This window comes from Rhinopithecus roxellana, chromosome 16 (genome assembly GCF_007565055.1).
Source record: "Rhinopithecus roxellana isolate Shanxi Qingling chromosome 16, ASM756505v1, whole genome shotgun sequence".
Classification (NCBI taxonomy): Eukaryota; Metazoa; Chordata; class Mammalia; order Primates; family Cercopithecidae; genus Rhinopithecus; species Rhinopithecus roxellana.
Genome location: NC_044564.1, coordinates 88,792,565 through 88,805,262, shown reverse-complemented (window position 1 = coordinate 88,805,262; position 12,698 = coordinate 88,792,565). Strand labels below are relative to the sequence as shown.

Below are 12,698 nucleotides of genomic sequence, written 5' to 3'. Positions count from 1 at the left end.
CGCGTGTGGGGGTCAGACCTATGCCCAGGGAGCGTTCTCGAAGGGTCCACACTCGCCAGCGGGAGAGCACCCGTGCGGTCCCAAGCACCGCCCCCACCCGGCCTTGCAGTTGGCGCCCAGCAGCTCTGGTCTCCGCGGCCGGCCTCACCGAGCCCCGGCACCCAGACGGCTACTTCCTGACTCTGGGTGTGGCCTCAGGCGCCGCTGGTTCGCGTAACTGGACTCCGAAGCGAGGTCTCTGCGGGAGCCGCCGGGGCTGGAGAGCGGTGGGTGTGAAATGGAGGCGGGACCCGTCCAGGGCCTGGAGGGCTGGGAGCGAAGCCGCGGGCTGGCGGCTCTGCATGTCCAGAAGCAACACCTCCGGTTCCTAGACCAAGAACCGGGTCATCTCCGGGTCGCCGGAGCGAGTTATTTATTACCTATCTAAGAATCTATCTTTTATTTTTATTTATTATTTTTGTTAAGAGACGGGATCTGGAACTGTCGCCCAGGCTGGTGCAGTGGGGCAATCAGAGTTCACTGCAGCTTCGAACTGTTGGGCTCAAGGAATCCTCCTACCTCAACCTGCCCAGAAGCTGGGACTACAGGCGCTTGCCACTATGCTGGGCTGTTGGATGTATTTAAACTCACACTTTCATAGAAAATTAGACATTTAAAAAAAATCAACAGCAAAACTTACAAAACAAAAATAAAGTAGCGAATTCCAAAGGAACAAATTTGTAAATTGCTCCAAGAGGTGGAGCTTGGAAAGAGAGGAGATGTGTCTAAAGGCGCTGTCACCCCAAACACAATTTGACCCCGAGCTTCTAGGGCTCTGAAATGACTCAAAACGAATCCCCACATTTGAGTTCGAAATTTTCATGAAAGAAAGCATCACACAGACTGGCTTCTCCAAAGAGAAAGCGAGCTGGTGGTCTCCAGGAGATAAACCTGTAAGCGTGGGGACGGGGTAATTTTATAATTCCAAGATTTTCTTTTTTGAAGCTAGGAAAGATATTGCCAGTCTTTGCTCGGCGCAAAAGCAGGGCGAACGCCGCAGCCCATGGGGACGGTGCGTTCCGAGCGAGGTCCAGGCGGCCTCTGTCGGGCACAGCACACCTGCGGCCAAGGCCGGTGCCCCAGTCCCAGCAGCACCACCAACACGGCACCAACAGCCTGGACAATCAGAACCAAAGGTAAAGAAAAAAAAAAAAAAAAAAAAAAAAAAGGAAGAAGAAGAAAAGAAAAAAGAAAAGAGGAAACGAGCTCCATTCCCAGGGCTAGCGACGCGTCCCCAGGGACAGACAGTGTGCTGGGCGGCGGGGCGCGCAAGGCTGCGCCGGGAGCATAAGGCCGCGAGATGAGGTGGCCCGGGGCCACCTGCGCCCCTAGGGGCTGGACGTCAACCAGTAAGAGGGCGTGGGACCGCCCGCAGGCGGCTGCTGGGACGACTGCAGCCGGAGGTGAGCTGACCGTTCTGGAAGAAGCCTCCGCCCCACCGCGGCCCCAACTTCGTTTTGCCCATTAAGATGCAGACCCGCTGCAAGTGGGAGCGGAAACAAACTGCCCACGGCCGAGGCAGATGGAGGAGAGCCCGGCGTCCTCCAAGCAATGCACGATCCCCTGGCCGTTGGCCGCTGAGCCTGCCCCGAGTGCTTCTTCCAGACTCAGCCTCCCCCCCGTAGAACGAACGGCTCCCGGACCCCTGCGCGCGCGGAGCCATTTCACAATCCCGTCTGGGCGGCGCTGGAGTAGGAGAAGTGTGTGGGTGGGGAGGAGGCGGTTCTGCAACCTACACCTGAATGCTTAGAGGATGCGGTTGTGGGAATGAGGTGGTCCCCTCCCAGTCCCGCAGCCTCCAAAGGGGCTGTAGGGTGTGAGGGGCAGAACATGGGTGGGGAGGAGGCCGGTTCTGCGCTCCGAAGGCCCTCATCCAACGACTGGGCGGCGCCGAGGACCCCCTGCCGCCCGGAGCCCCTCGCCGCCCGGCTGCTAGGGAGGGCGGCTGGCCCCGGGCGCTGAGGTCACCTTTTCCACTGCGCCCGCCGCGAGCGGGACGGTTTCCGGGATTTTCGCGGCGGCGGCTAGAGGCCTCGGGAGGGGGATGTCCCAGGCGTTGGGCTGGCAGCTGCGCCCCTGGGGTGGGGACTGCGATCCCAGACTGCACCCCACTGGGGAGGAGGCTTCCCCTCTCTCGGCCTCGGTGTCCTAGACAGGGAGGGGGTTCCCGTTCTCTAGGAGCCTCTTTTTTCGGCCGCCAACGCGGCAGTGCCTGAGCAGAGGAGGCCCTGCCGCCGCCGGTTTTGTGTAATTTTCGCCGAAAAGGGGTTTATCTGCTGGTTTGCCCTGGGGTCGGGTGACGGGGAGGCTGCGTCTAGCAGGAGCCAGGGGGACCAGAGACAGACCTGCGAGGGAGGTGTTTTGGGTGACCAGGGGCAGGACCCTGGCTCTGTCAGTCCCTGGAGCCAGCTGCGGTCTCCCAAAGCTCCCTAGGCGCTGGGCATTCTTCTTCCAGCCCTCAGGGCCTCATTCCCAAAACCGCCCTCTGCTCCTGCTGCAGGGCTGGCCTGGGGCTGCAGGAAATGGTCCTGGCCAGTGTCCAAGGAGCTGGGGGTGCACACCTGTGGAATGGGGTGAGGGCTGGGCTGCACTAGTCTTCTGACTCCCCAAAATCTAGACAGGAGGCCTCCATCCTGAAAATGACCCCCTCCCCCACAAACTGACCAAGGAACTATCCCAGGAGGATGGCTTGTAGTAAAATAAGTTTAGTGACAGCTGATGAACAGTGTGATCCTTGAATCTGGAATCTAGGGACCATTTTGAGGATGTGAGACCCTCAGGTCTTGAGCATGGGGCAGAGATGGTTCAAATTTGGGTGGCTTCTGTTAGGGCCCAAATAACAGGGGATGGGACAGAGGCTCGCTGGGCCTACTCAGGGAGAAACCGCCACTGGGCTATGCCCTTAGGGAGATGTAGAAGCCAGGGGGTGAGGAGGGGGCCGGGGCCCTGCTAAGATGGGGGAGGTGAGGGAGGAAGCCCGGAAAAAGGGCTTGATATGGCTCTGTACAAGGAGCAATAGTAAACCAGCCCTACTCACTGTAGTACCTGCACCAGGCCCTGCCTCTCACTAGGCCTCAGTTTCCCATCTGAGAAAGGAGATGGTTGAATTGAGTGATACCATTGCACTCATCTAGGGAGGGTTCTCGGAGTCTACCCATGGGTGGGGGGAGCCCAAATGGCTGCCCTGGCCTCCCAGGAGACACTGGCTTTTTTCTATTTCCCAAGTAGGATGTCGGTGGCTGCTTGGCCAACAGTGACAGGGCCAGCTTCCTGGTCTCTTGGTCTCTCAAGAGGTGGCCTGCTCAGTGTGGGATACTGTTGCTTTTAGTGGTGCCCTCTCCACCCTTTCCAAAGAACCATGTAGGCTCACAGCACCATTCTTCGAGGGAGTCTGAAGCAACTGGCGGCCATTGAGGCCACCTTCTTTCAGTTGCAGTGGTAACTCTGAGTTCAGAAAGTCATGCAACAACTGGGAAGGAGAGACAGTGGGCTCTTGGGATTGGGATCTTACCAGAGAAGGTAGTCTTTGTCCTCACTCCAAGCCCTACAGACAAAGGATCTGGGCCACTTCCTAGTCCTCCCCACCTGCCCCCCACCCCCACCCCCGAGTCTGGGGCCAGGGCCAGGGGCTGAGGGCCAGCCTGAAGGCCTCCCCACCAGCAGCTGGAGCTGGAGAAAGGACTTCAACTTGGGTGGGGGGCATGGCCATAGGTGTGGTAAGCTCTAGTTACCTGAGGTGAAGACTGAGGCCCCGCATGGAGCTCATAGAGGAAGTCAGGGTGGCCCAGGACACCCACAGTGCGTCAGGCGCTGACTGGGAATGGCGGATGGGGCTGGGAGGTAGGACCAGTGATTCCTGAGAAGGGGGAGAAGGGCAGGTACTCCTTCCCCTACCTCCTGGGGACACTTCTCCCCTCTTGCCTGGAGGAACTGTTTTCTCTCCAAACAGACCTAAGGGCTCCCAGGGTGCAGGATCCTCGGCGTGCAGGACCCCCTCATTGAGTTCTCACAGTCTCCCTGGAGCCAGGTGTCAGCATCTCCTCAGGACAGGTAAGGAAACTGAGGCCCAGAAAGGGTCAGTGGTTTCACCAGTAGTGGCAGGACCAAAGAGAGGAGTTCAGCATAGAGTAGCTTTGGGGTCGTTCACTCCACGGCTTGGGTTTATACTCTCTAATGATGGAAAGAAAGATCTAGGGAAGGCACTGCCAACTTCCTCCATCATGTTGGAACCTTTGAGGCTCCGCAATGGAGCCAGGTCCCACCAGGGTTTGGTCTTTACACTCTCAGAGCAACCTGTGGCCCCCTGGCCCCAACTCCGCCCAGTAACGGTTTCTTGATACTCCAAAGCTGGGTAAAGACAAAGCTGCATCCTTCCCTTCTCCTCGAATCCTTTTCCTTTTCTAACTAGGGGGATGTAACCAGTCCACAGCCTCCTGGGGGCTGTCAAGAAGGATGTGTCCATGGATCACTTGAATTTGCAAATCAAATCTCGGCTGGAGAACATTTTTCTCTCACGGCAGCCCGGAGAGAAATGAGGCCGTACATGGTAAACTGAGGCAGAGGTGGGCGGGGTGCACAAGTGCCCCTACCGCTCTGCCCCTTGCATCCCTGCACGCTGCCTCACCCTTGCCGGGTTGGCGGTCTTGAGCCCGGGACTGGAGGCTGCTCGGACCACCTCCTTCCCAGCTGAGGAGCGCGGCCTTTGCCCCTCCTCCTCCCGACCTTTCCGGGGCTACCTAAAAGCCGACCAAGCCGCCCGTTTTCTAGCTGTCCCCTTTCTTTACCGCCCCCTCCCTCTGCCCCGCCTGCCTCTGTGCCCTCCGTCACGTCACAGCCCGCTGGCTCTCACGCCTCTTTTGGTCTCTGTGCACATCTCGGTGGCGTCCCTGGTACCCTCACAGTCACACTCTCTCAAATTTTGTTTGGCCCACGCCGTCTCCCTCTGCCCCCTCTCTCACCTGTGTCGTTGATCCCTCCGACTCTCGTCTCTGGGGGTCTTGCCTCCCGAACTCTCCGGCTCTCTCCTTCCAGGGCGTGCGCTCCGCTGGGTCTCCCTCGGTCTCGGTCGGCCGGCCTCTTTCACGCGGCCCCCTCCCTTCTGGCCTCCCTTCCGCCTCCCTCCCTTCTGTGTCCCTCCCTCCGGCTCAGCCTAGGGGTTGGGGGCGGCGGCGCGGGGCGGGGCGGGGCGGGGCAGTGACGCGGGGCTGGCCGGGCAAGAGGCGCGGCGGCGCGGGGCGGGGGCGCAGTCCCGGGTCCGACCGGCCGAGCCCCGCGCGCCCCGCCCGCGCCCTGCGCCTCCGCCCGGCCGGCCGGCGGGGGAGGGGGCATGAGCCGGCGCCCGCGCGCCGCCCCGAGCTGCGGGCCGGCCTAGAGTCCCGCGCGGGCCCCGCGCCGGAGCCAAGCCGCCGCCGCCGCCGCCAAACAGCGGGCGCAGCCGTGGGCGCCGCGATGCAGCGGCCGGGGGAGCCGGGCGCCGCGCGCTTCGGCCCGCCCGAGGGCTGCGCGGACCACCGACCGCACCGCTATCGCAGCTTCATGATTGAGGAGATCCTCACGGAGCCACCGGGACCCAAGGGCGCCGCGCCCGCAGCCGCCGCTGCCGCGGCGGGCGAGCTGCTGAAGTTCGGCGTGCAGGCGCTGCTGGCGGCGCGGCCTTTCCACAGCCACCTGGGTACGTGTGGCGGCCGCGGGGTCGCGGGCAGGGCTTGGCGGGAGACAGCGAGCTGAACCGCGGGGGCGCCCCGAGCCTCCTCCGGCCTCGAAGCAGCCCCGGGAAGCTGCTCTGGGAGCGCAAGTTCTGGGGCTGTCTCTCGGAGCCCTCCAGGCGGGAGGCGGAGGGTGCAAACGCCAGGCCTCAGAGAAACCAGGCCTCGTGCCCGCGGGCCGCCCGGGGAGGGTGTGCGCTCTTTCCTTCACTGCTTCCCTTCGGCCTCCAGCCTGGGGACCCCGAGTGAGCATCCCGGTTGCAGGCGCACGACCAGGCTACGGACTCTTGTGGGTGGAAGCGACCTCAGGCCACGGGCGCCTGGGCTTCGCCGCAGAGGGCTGGCCGGGAGTGGCCGCGGCTGCCCAAGCCAGGGAAGTCGGACCTCTGGGGAGGAGGCCTGCGCTCCCGAGGGCTGGGTGCTGACGCGGGCCCAAGCCGGCCCGGAGCCCCCGGGAGCTCCAGCGGGCGAGGAACGCGGCCTTGGCCGCAGTGCGGACCTGCTTGGGCCTTGCCTCGGGGTCAGAGGCCTGGCTGTGAGCAGCTGCCTGGCTGTCCCTTCTGCTTTCAGGTCGGCCTCTGTAGGCTTGAACGGCCTGCTCAGACCTTTTCAGCTTCTGTCCTTTCTCCCAATTTGGCGGGGCCTGCCCTGCCCTGATGGTGCCCTCTCCATCGCACTCCACCCTCGTCTTGTCTTTCCTGTCTCGCTTTCCACTCGTCTCCCGGTTGGCCTCCCTCGGCTTCTCTCACTGGGGTCGGTCTGCCTTCCATCTCCTACCTTTTCCATGCGGGTCCTCTGCCCCACGTTTACCTGCGCCTTGCCCTACCCTTTCCCACTCCAGCCGGGCTAGGACTGGCACCTCAGTGACAGGCCTGTCCGGGAAGGGAGGCTTCTACGCTGTAGCCGGGACCCCAGCCCTTCAAGTCGCGTTCCCTGCACACCCCACCTCCCAGTCGGTGCTCCCCAGCCTGGAAACGGCAGGGCCAGCGCGCTTCTTCTAAGTCCATCTGGGACTCGGCCATTTGGCTACCTTTCATCTCCATCTGCTCTGTTGTTACTAATTCGTTTGAAGCGGGCACACAGTCGTTTTAGGACTGAAGAATATGGAAACATCTTCATGGGGAAGCGTCTGAAAATAGAACACGTCAACAGTAATTTCCAGGTTCTCAGGGTCCTTTGGAATTTCCAGGAAGCACCCAACTCCAGCCCAGATGACTCCTGGCCGCCGCACGGCTATTGTGCCACGCACGGAAGAGCAAATGTGCACGCTCCGTGCATATTCTTTTTCTAAGCAGCAGTGCTGATTTGGTTGGAGCAAACGCCCATCTTCTTAGGACCGGCTGCCGTTTTATTTTTGGTTTCTTCTTTCCGCGAAAGACAAGACACACTCCGAGTTTCTCGCAGCTGCAAACATGTTCATCAAGAACCCCGAGATCTCAGAGTCGCTGAGGCTTGGGGAACTCCAGGACAGAGCACGGACGGGGTCGAGGAGATACTCCCTTCCAGATCTGGGGAACAGCAGTGTTAAGGAGGGTCTCCATCTGCCGAGGGGCGCCAAGGGGCAGGGCGTGGAGATTTTGCACGGGGTGGCACCGGCCAAGCGCGAGCACCCCCGCCGGCACATGGTGCCGCAGTCCCTGGGGTAGAGGAGCGCGGTCCTAGTTCACCCAGCTCCCCGTTCTCTTCGCAGCCGTGCTGAAGGCCGAGCAGGCGGCGGTGTTCAAGTTCCCACTGGCGCCGCTGGGCTGTTCAGGGCTGAGCTCTGCGCTGCTGGCGGCGGGGCCTGGGCTGCCCGGCGCCGCGGGTGCGCCACACCTGCCACTCGAGTTGCAGCTCCGCGGGAAGCTGGAGGCGGCAGGCCCTGGGGAGCCAGGCACCAAGGCCAAGAAGGGGCGTCGGAGCCGCACTGTGTTCACCGAGCTGCAGCTGATGGGCCTGGAGAAACGCTTTGAGAAGCAGAAGTACCTTTCCACGCCGGACAGGTAGGACGGGGCAAGGCTGGGGCCAGCGGGCTGTGGGAGTGTGATCACTTGCCTTGCTGAGGGTGCGCCCTGCTCTTTCCAGAATAGATCTTGCTGAATCCCTGGGCCTGAGCCAGTTGCAGGTGAAGACGTGGTACCAGAATCGGAGGATGAAGTGGAAGAAAATAGTGAGTGTGCCTGGTGGCTTCCCGCCCCTCGGCTTCCTGGGCCATGCCCCGGTGCCATGCAGAGCTACTCTCCTCCTTCTCCCCGCAGAGAGTAGACTGCCCAACCTCCCCATTCCCTCGGTGCCTGGTACGCACCGGGACTCTCTTAGTTCTTTCTGCCCCTTGGGTGCCTGGCTAAGCCGACATTTCTTCCTCTCTCGTGGCACCTTCAGGCCTCCGGGCAGTCTTACGCTCTCCAGGCCAGGCCGCTCCCCAGCGGCATTTGGACAAATAGCCGCCCTTTCCCGGGACATTTCCCCACCATTTCCTCATATGGTTTCCTGTACTCCCTAGTCCCACCTGGGTGCAAGTCTCCTCCGGGGTCCCCAGTCCACGTCCTGGCTCACACAGGTGCTGGCGGTCCCCCGTGCAGGTGCTGCAGGGCGGCGGCCTGGAGTCTCCCACCAAGCCCAAGGGGCGGCCCAAGAAGAACTCAATTCCAACGAGTGAGCAGCTCACTGAGCAGGAGCGTGCCAAGGATGCGGAGAAGCCGGCGGAGGTGCCAGGCGAGCCCAGCGACAGGAGCCGCGAGGACTGAGGGCGGCATACGGTGCGGGGCCCGGGATGCCCGCGCCGCCCGCAGCCCCCTCAACCGGCGGAAACCTGCGAGCCGGCCCTTCCGCGTCCAAGACGTTTACTTCTTAAACCTTTTTATTATGATCTTGAATGCGGACAACTGGGGCCAAACGAGGAAGGACGCAGACCCTAAAGCCAGACCCAGGTCCCAGCGCGCTTCTGGGCTCTGACCTGGGAGACTCGCATCCAGCGCGGCGGAAGCCACTAGTCTCTGCCCTGAGCTCCGTGGCGCAGAGCGCTCCACGCGCATTCACGCCCCGCTCCTCGCCTGCACCCCCACCCCGTCTGGGGCCTGCCCTCCCGGCCGGGGAGCCTCCAGGCACACACCCGCTTCTGGACGTCGGGGACCGGCGGTTGGGCTCGGGCCACCACGGCCTGAGACCCCCAGGGCAACCGGTCGGCTCGGCCCGGAGGCGGTTCCCGATGTCGCTGGGGCCCCTACCCCCTCTTGCGAAGACGGTGACTTTTTTTTCCAATAAAATACTTTATGACACAATCGGGCTCGGTGGAGCAGCTTCTGAATCCGCAGTGGGTGCGGGTGGGCGCGGCAAGATAAGCGGAACGCCGGCAGTTGCTTCTTAAACTTCCTTTCCTCCGGCTCTGTCGAAGGCAGCTGTGCTCGTCGCCACCAAGCCCGGGCTAGGCACGGCGGGCGGCTCGGTGGCTGCAGGATCCTAGGAATCGCTTCCACTCTGGGCGTGAGGGGCCAGTCTGAACTCCACCTCCTTTTCCTTGCCAGCCAGAGAGTGGCTGGCAGGAGCGGTCTGGCCGCACCGCGGGTGCCCAAAGGAGCGGGAGCCAGAGGTCCGCCGCGGAGCTCGCTCCGGAAATGGTCCGGACAGACAGCCGCCTCGGTTGTTGTTTCGGTTTCCTGGGACTTGAAGTACCAGTTTGTGCGGTTCTTGAGATGGTCCTCACCAACCCATTATGAGGCTGATGGGAAGTCGAGGACGCGAGGTTTGGACAGAGCCCCCGCCAGCGCGGTAGCCCGCCCGCGGGTCCTTGCAGCAGCAGTAGCTCCCCAGAGTTCTCACGTTTTCCGCAGGATACTCAGGGCGGCAGCGCCTGGGCGCCTGAGTTCCAGCTCCGGGCAGTGAGGGCACCTGGCTGACGCAGAGAAAGGACTCAGCTGACACCGGCCTAAGGAAGGTGGTCCCTTGCAGGGACACAGCTTGGCTGTGCGTGCCATCAGGTGCCCCCCTTCTCCTGGAGGGCTCAGTTGTCTTCCCACAGTCCAGGCTGGGCTCAGGGCTGCCTGTAGGTTCCTGTCCTCATGCTTCCTGAAGCTGGGGGTGGGAAGGATGACCAGAGGTGGGGATGGAGCGATGGCCACTTTACTGGTTACAGCTCAGTAAGACTATGAAACTTGGTCATTCAGAGTTCCTGAAGCCAGGTCCTTCCAGGCTCAAAAAGGAAAAGAGATTTAAGCACAACAAAAAAAGAGATTCAGGGACAAATAACTCAGCTGCAAGTATTGTGTTTCAGAATGTGAAAGTGACCTCTTATGGCCCCCACCTATTGTGGCAACACCTTGCCTTTCAGATCTTGGCTTGATAGGCTCTTCACAGAACCTGAGCTCCAACTTTCCCTCCTGGAACCTCAAGGCCTGAAGGAATGAGGGGTTTTGGCGGGGGGGGGGGGGGGGGGGGGGGGGGGGGGGGGGGGGGGGTCAGTGTGGGGAGAGGAGAGGGAGAGAGCAAGCACTTTCTGAGGGCTGCAGCCACTTTCCTCACCCTAGTCCTGCCAGGTGTGGGAAACCAGCTCTTGCTCACTCTGGGTTCTTAATTCAGCCTTGCAAACAGCTCCCAGACTACTCGCCTGCTTTTCCTGAGAAGCCAGAAAACCTAACCAACCCTGACCGCCTGGAATGAATGAATCATCAGTGCGTGACTGTGGCCTCTAATCCCTTCCAGCCTTGGGGTTACTCCCAGGTCTTTCAACCTAGGGACCCTGCCTGCACTGGTCCCAGCAGCCAAGTGACTTACCTGACTGCATTTTATCCTCTCCATTTGAAAGGGCAGGAAGTGAAGGTCTGACTTCCGTGGAAAGGGAGGCCTGAGGGACCTGGTTTCCAGCTATGTCTCTATCATACAGAATTGTGGAAGAAGGTAGAATGTACCTACACCAGTCAAGAGGGGCAAGGAGGGGGATCTGACCAGCATCATTCACAGTTCCTTGGGGCTCTCCGGTTTTGCTAAATCCGAGGAAGGCAACCTTTGGCAGATTAGCTGCCCTGTGAGTCTTTGGTGTTATGGACCTAGTGGTCTTTGTAGGACCAGGGCTCTGACAGGTGGGGGAGGGGGTCGGGCCAATCTGGAGTCAGAGCACAAGGGCCCCAATATTTCAGCGGGAACAGCCCCCTCCAGGCACAAAGGGGAACTTGATGCGGGAACTCCGGTCGGAGGTCACCTGTGGGTCAGTGGGGAAGTTGGGCCTCAAATGAGGGAGACCAGATTCCAGGCCCTGCAGTGCGGGAGGGGTGGAGTTTTTGTCACTGCCTTCACTTCTGTGCTCCTTGGCGGGACAGGGAAAGCAGAGACAGACCGAGTCCCTGAGACCGGGGAGGAGTAGCCGGCTGCACGCCATTGTGTTTGGGCAGCTCAGGGCTTCCATGCTTGGTGGAACCCTTGAGACCCGAAGGAAGCTCCAGGCCCCCGCTCCAGGGAGCTAAGGCGCAGAGGCAGAGGATTGCCCGCCGGCCCAGAGACCCCGTGCTGACCAAGCCCGCAAAGCTGCCACTCTAGGTAAAGGGCCGCATCGTGTCTTCCAAGATGACGCGGTCTGTCGGGTTGCGCGTGCCGGACTAGAGCTACCTGGCGCCCGCCCTGCGTGCCACTGCGCCCCAGCCACCAAGCGCTGAGGTTGTCTCTCTGTCTGCAGGCAGCAGTCGCATCCCTCATTTCAGACCCTCCAAGAAAGGGTCCCTTGAATCCCGTTCCTCTTCCCCTCCATGCACAAGTCTCTTCTCATCCCCAAGTTCCTGGGAAACAAAACCCAGATATGGCGCGGGCCTAGGCGGTGGCTGAGCTTCCCGGAGCCCGGGGGCCGCAGCCAGGGGAGGGAGAGGGCTCAGGAGTCTCGCGAGAGCTGTGGCCCTGCGGGAGTGGGGAGCGCCTGCAACCGCCTGGACCCTGGGGACGCGAAGGGCTGGGGGCGGAGAGAAGGCTGGGATTAGACTGGAGGCAGCGTTCGCCCAGAGGCGCGAAGTTTGCGCTCAGTGTGCTTTATTCAAGGTGGCTTGGGGAATGAGGGAGTCTTTGGGGGGAGGATTGGCAGAAGGGCCCCGGCCCGGGATGGGGGAGGGGGTCGCTTCTCGACTGGTGTGATCCTGGCTCGGAGCAAGACATTCTCCTGGTCAGTAGAAGGGGAGCTGGAGTCCCGGGAGAGAGAAGATTTGGGCGGCGCCCAGCTGGGCCCGGCACGCAGGAGGCGTGTAGGAAACGGAAGGCCAGTTGCAGCCGGCTTGGATATTCCAGCTCACCGCCGGCTCCATGCAGAGCCCCCGCACCGCGAGGACAGTCGCAAGCGCAGTCGTGAGCGGGGACGCCCCATCCCTCCCCCGGCTCTTCACCTAAAAAAAAAAAAAAATTCCTCTGGCTTGTTCCCTTCCCTGTTCTGGATTCCCCTAGAGGGTCACTTGTGAGGACTAAGAAAGAAAAAAATTAAAAATTAAAAAATAAAAAATAAAGAAGCGCAGGTCCTGGCCCAAGTCGACAACAGCGGAATCTGAAGTTTTTGTTCCCTGGAACCGGAGGGCACTGTCTTACTGTGCTACAGGAAAACCGAGCAGGGCCGGCTAGGGGTGGCCAAAATGTGGTCCTCTCAACCTGGAGTGAGCACCTCCACTTGGCCGTCTCCCCCCATCTTCCTGGAGCTCCAGGGTCCGAACAGAAACCTGGCACCTCATCTGTTTTCTGTTGCTCCCCTGCCTGATTTCCTTTCTACAGGTCAGGGAGCCTCTGCCCCAGAAATGACAGTACCGGAGAAAGAACGCAAAGGACATCCCCTGAGCGCACTTTGGGTTCCTGTGTCCACGGAGGAGACTAGCTGATGCTGGGAACCTCTGCCACCTCTGTCCAGGCTGGGTTCCCCAGCGGTCCCACCTACCGCCCCCACCCTCCCTTCCAGCTCAGCCGGGGGCCAGATCTCCGAGCTGAAGGAAAACTTCTCAAATGCCACCTCCCTAACCC

The 12,698-nt window shown here is 61.3% G+C and overlaps 1 protein-coding gene and 1 long non-coding RNA gene across 2 annotated transcripts; one reads left to right on the top strand and one right to left on the bottom strand.

Moving 5' to 3' along the window:
- Positions 1 to 2,724: 2,724 nt before the first annotated feature.
- LOC104671603 lies at positions 2,725 to 4,804 on the bottom strand. The gene is made up of 2 exons (XR_749303.2): positions 3,771 to 4,804; positions 2,725 to 3,125 (listed from the first exon to the last, which is right to left on the bottom strand). It is a non-coding gene; the product is annotated as an uncharacterized LOC104671603 (long non-coding RNA).
- A 467-nt stretch (positions 4,805 to 5,271) lies between these two features.
- Positions 5,272 to 9,009, top strand: BARX1 (BARX homeobox 1). The gene is made up of 4 exons (XM_010375122.2): positions 5,272 to 5,710; positions 7,435 to 7,726; positions 7,809 to 7,893; positions 8,306 to 9,009. The coding sequence occupies exons 1-4, from the start codon at positions 5,488 to 5,490 to the stop codon at positions 8,468 to 8,470; spliced, it is 765 nt and encodes a 254-aa protein (XP_010373424.2). The 5' UTR covers positions 5,272 to 5,487; the 3' UTR covers positions 8,471 to 9,009.
- Positions 9,010 to 12,698: the final 3,689 nt, after the last annotated feature.

Coding starts and splice junctions, on each gene's coding strand:
- BARX1 (XM_010375122.2), top strand. CDS start 5,488: ATGCAGCGGCCGGGGGAGCCGGGCGCCGCGCGCTTCGGCCCGCCCGAG. Junction 7,727..7,808: donor TACCTTTCCACGCCGGACAG/GTAGGACGGGGC, acceptor TGCTCTTTCCAG/AATAGATCTTGCTGAATCCC. Junction 7,894..8,305: donor GGATGAAGTGGAAGAAAATA/GTGAGTGTGCCT, acceptor TCCCCCGTGCAG/GTGCTGCAGGGCGGCGGCCT.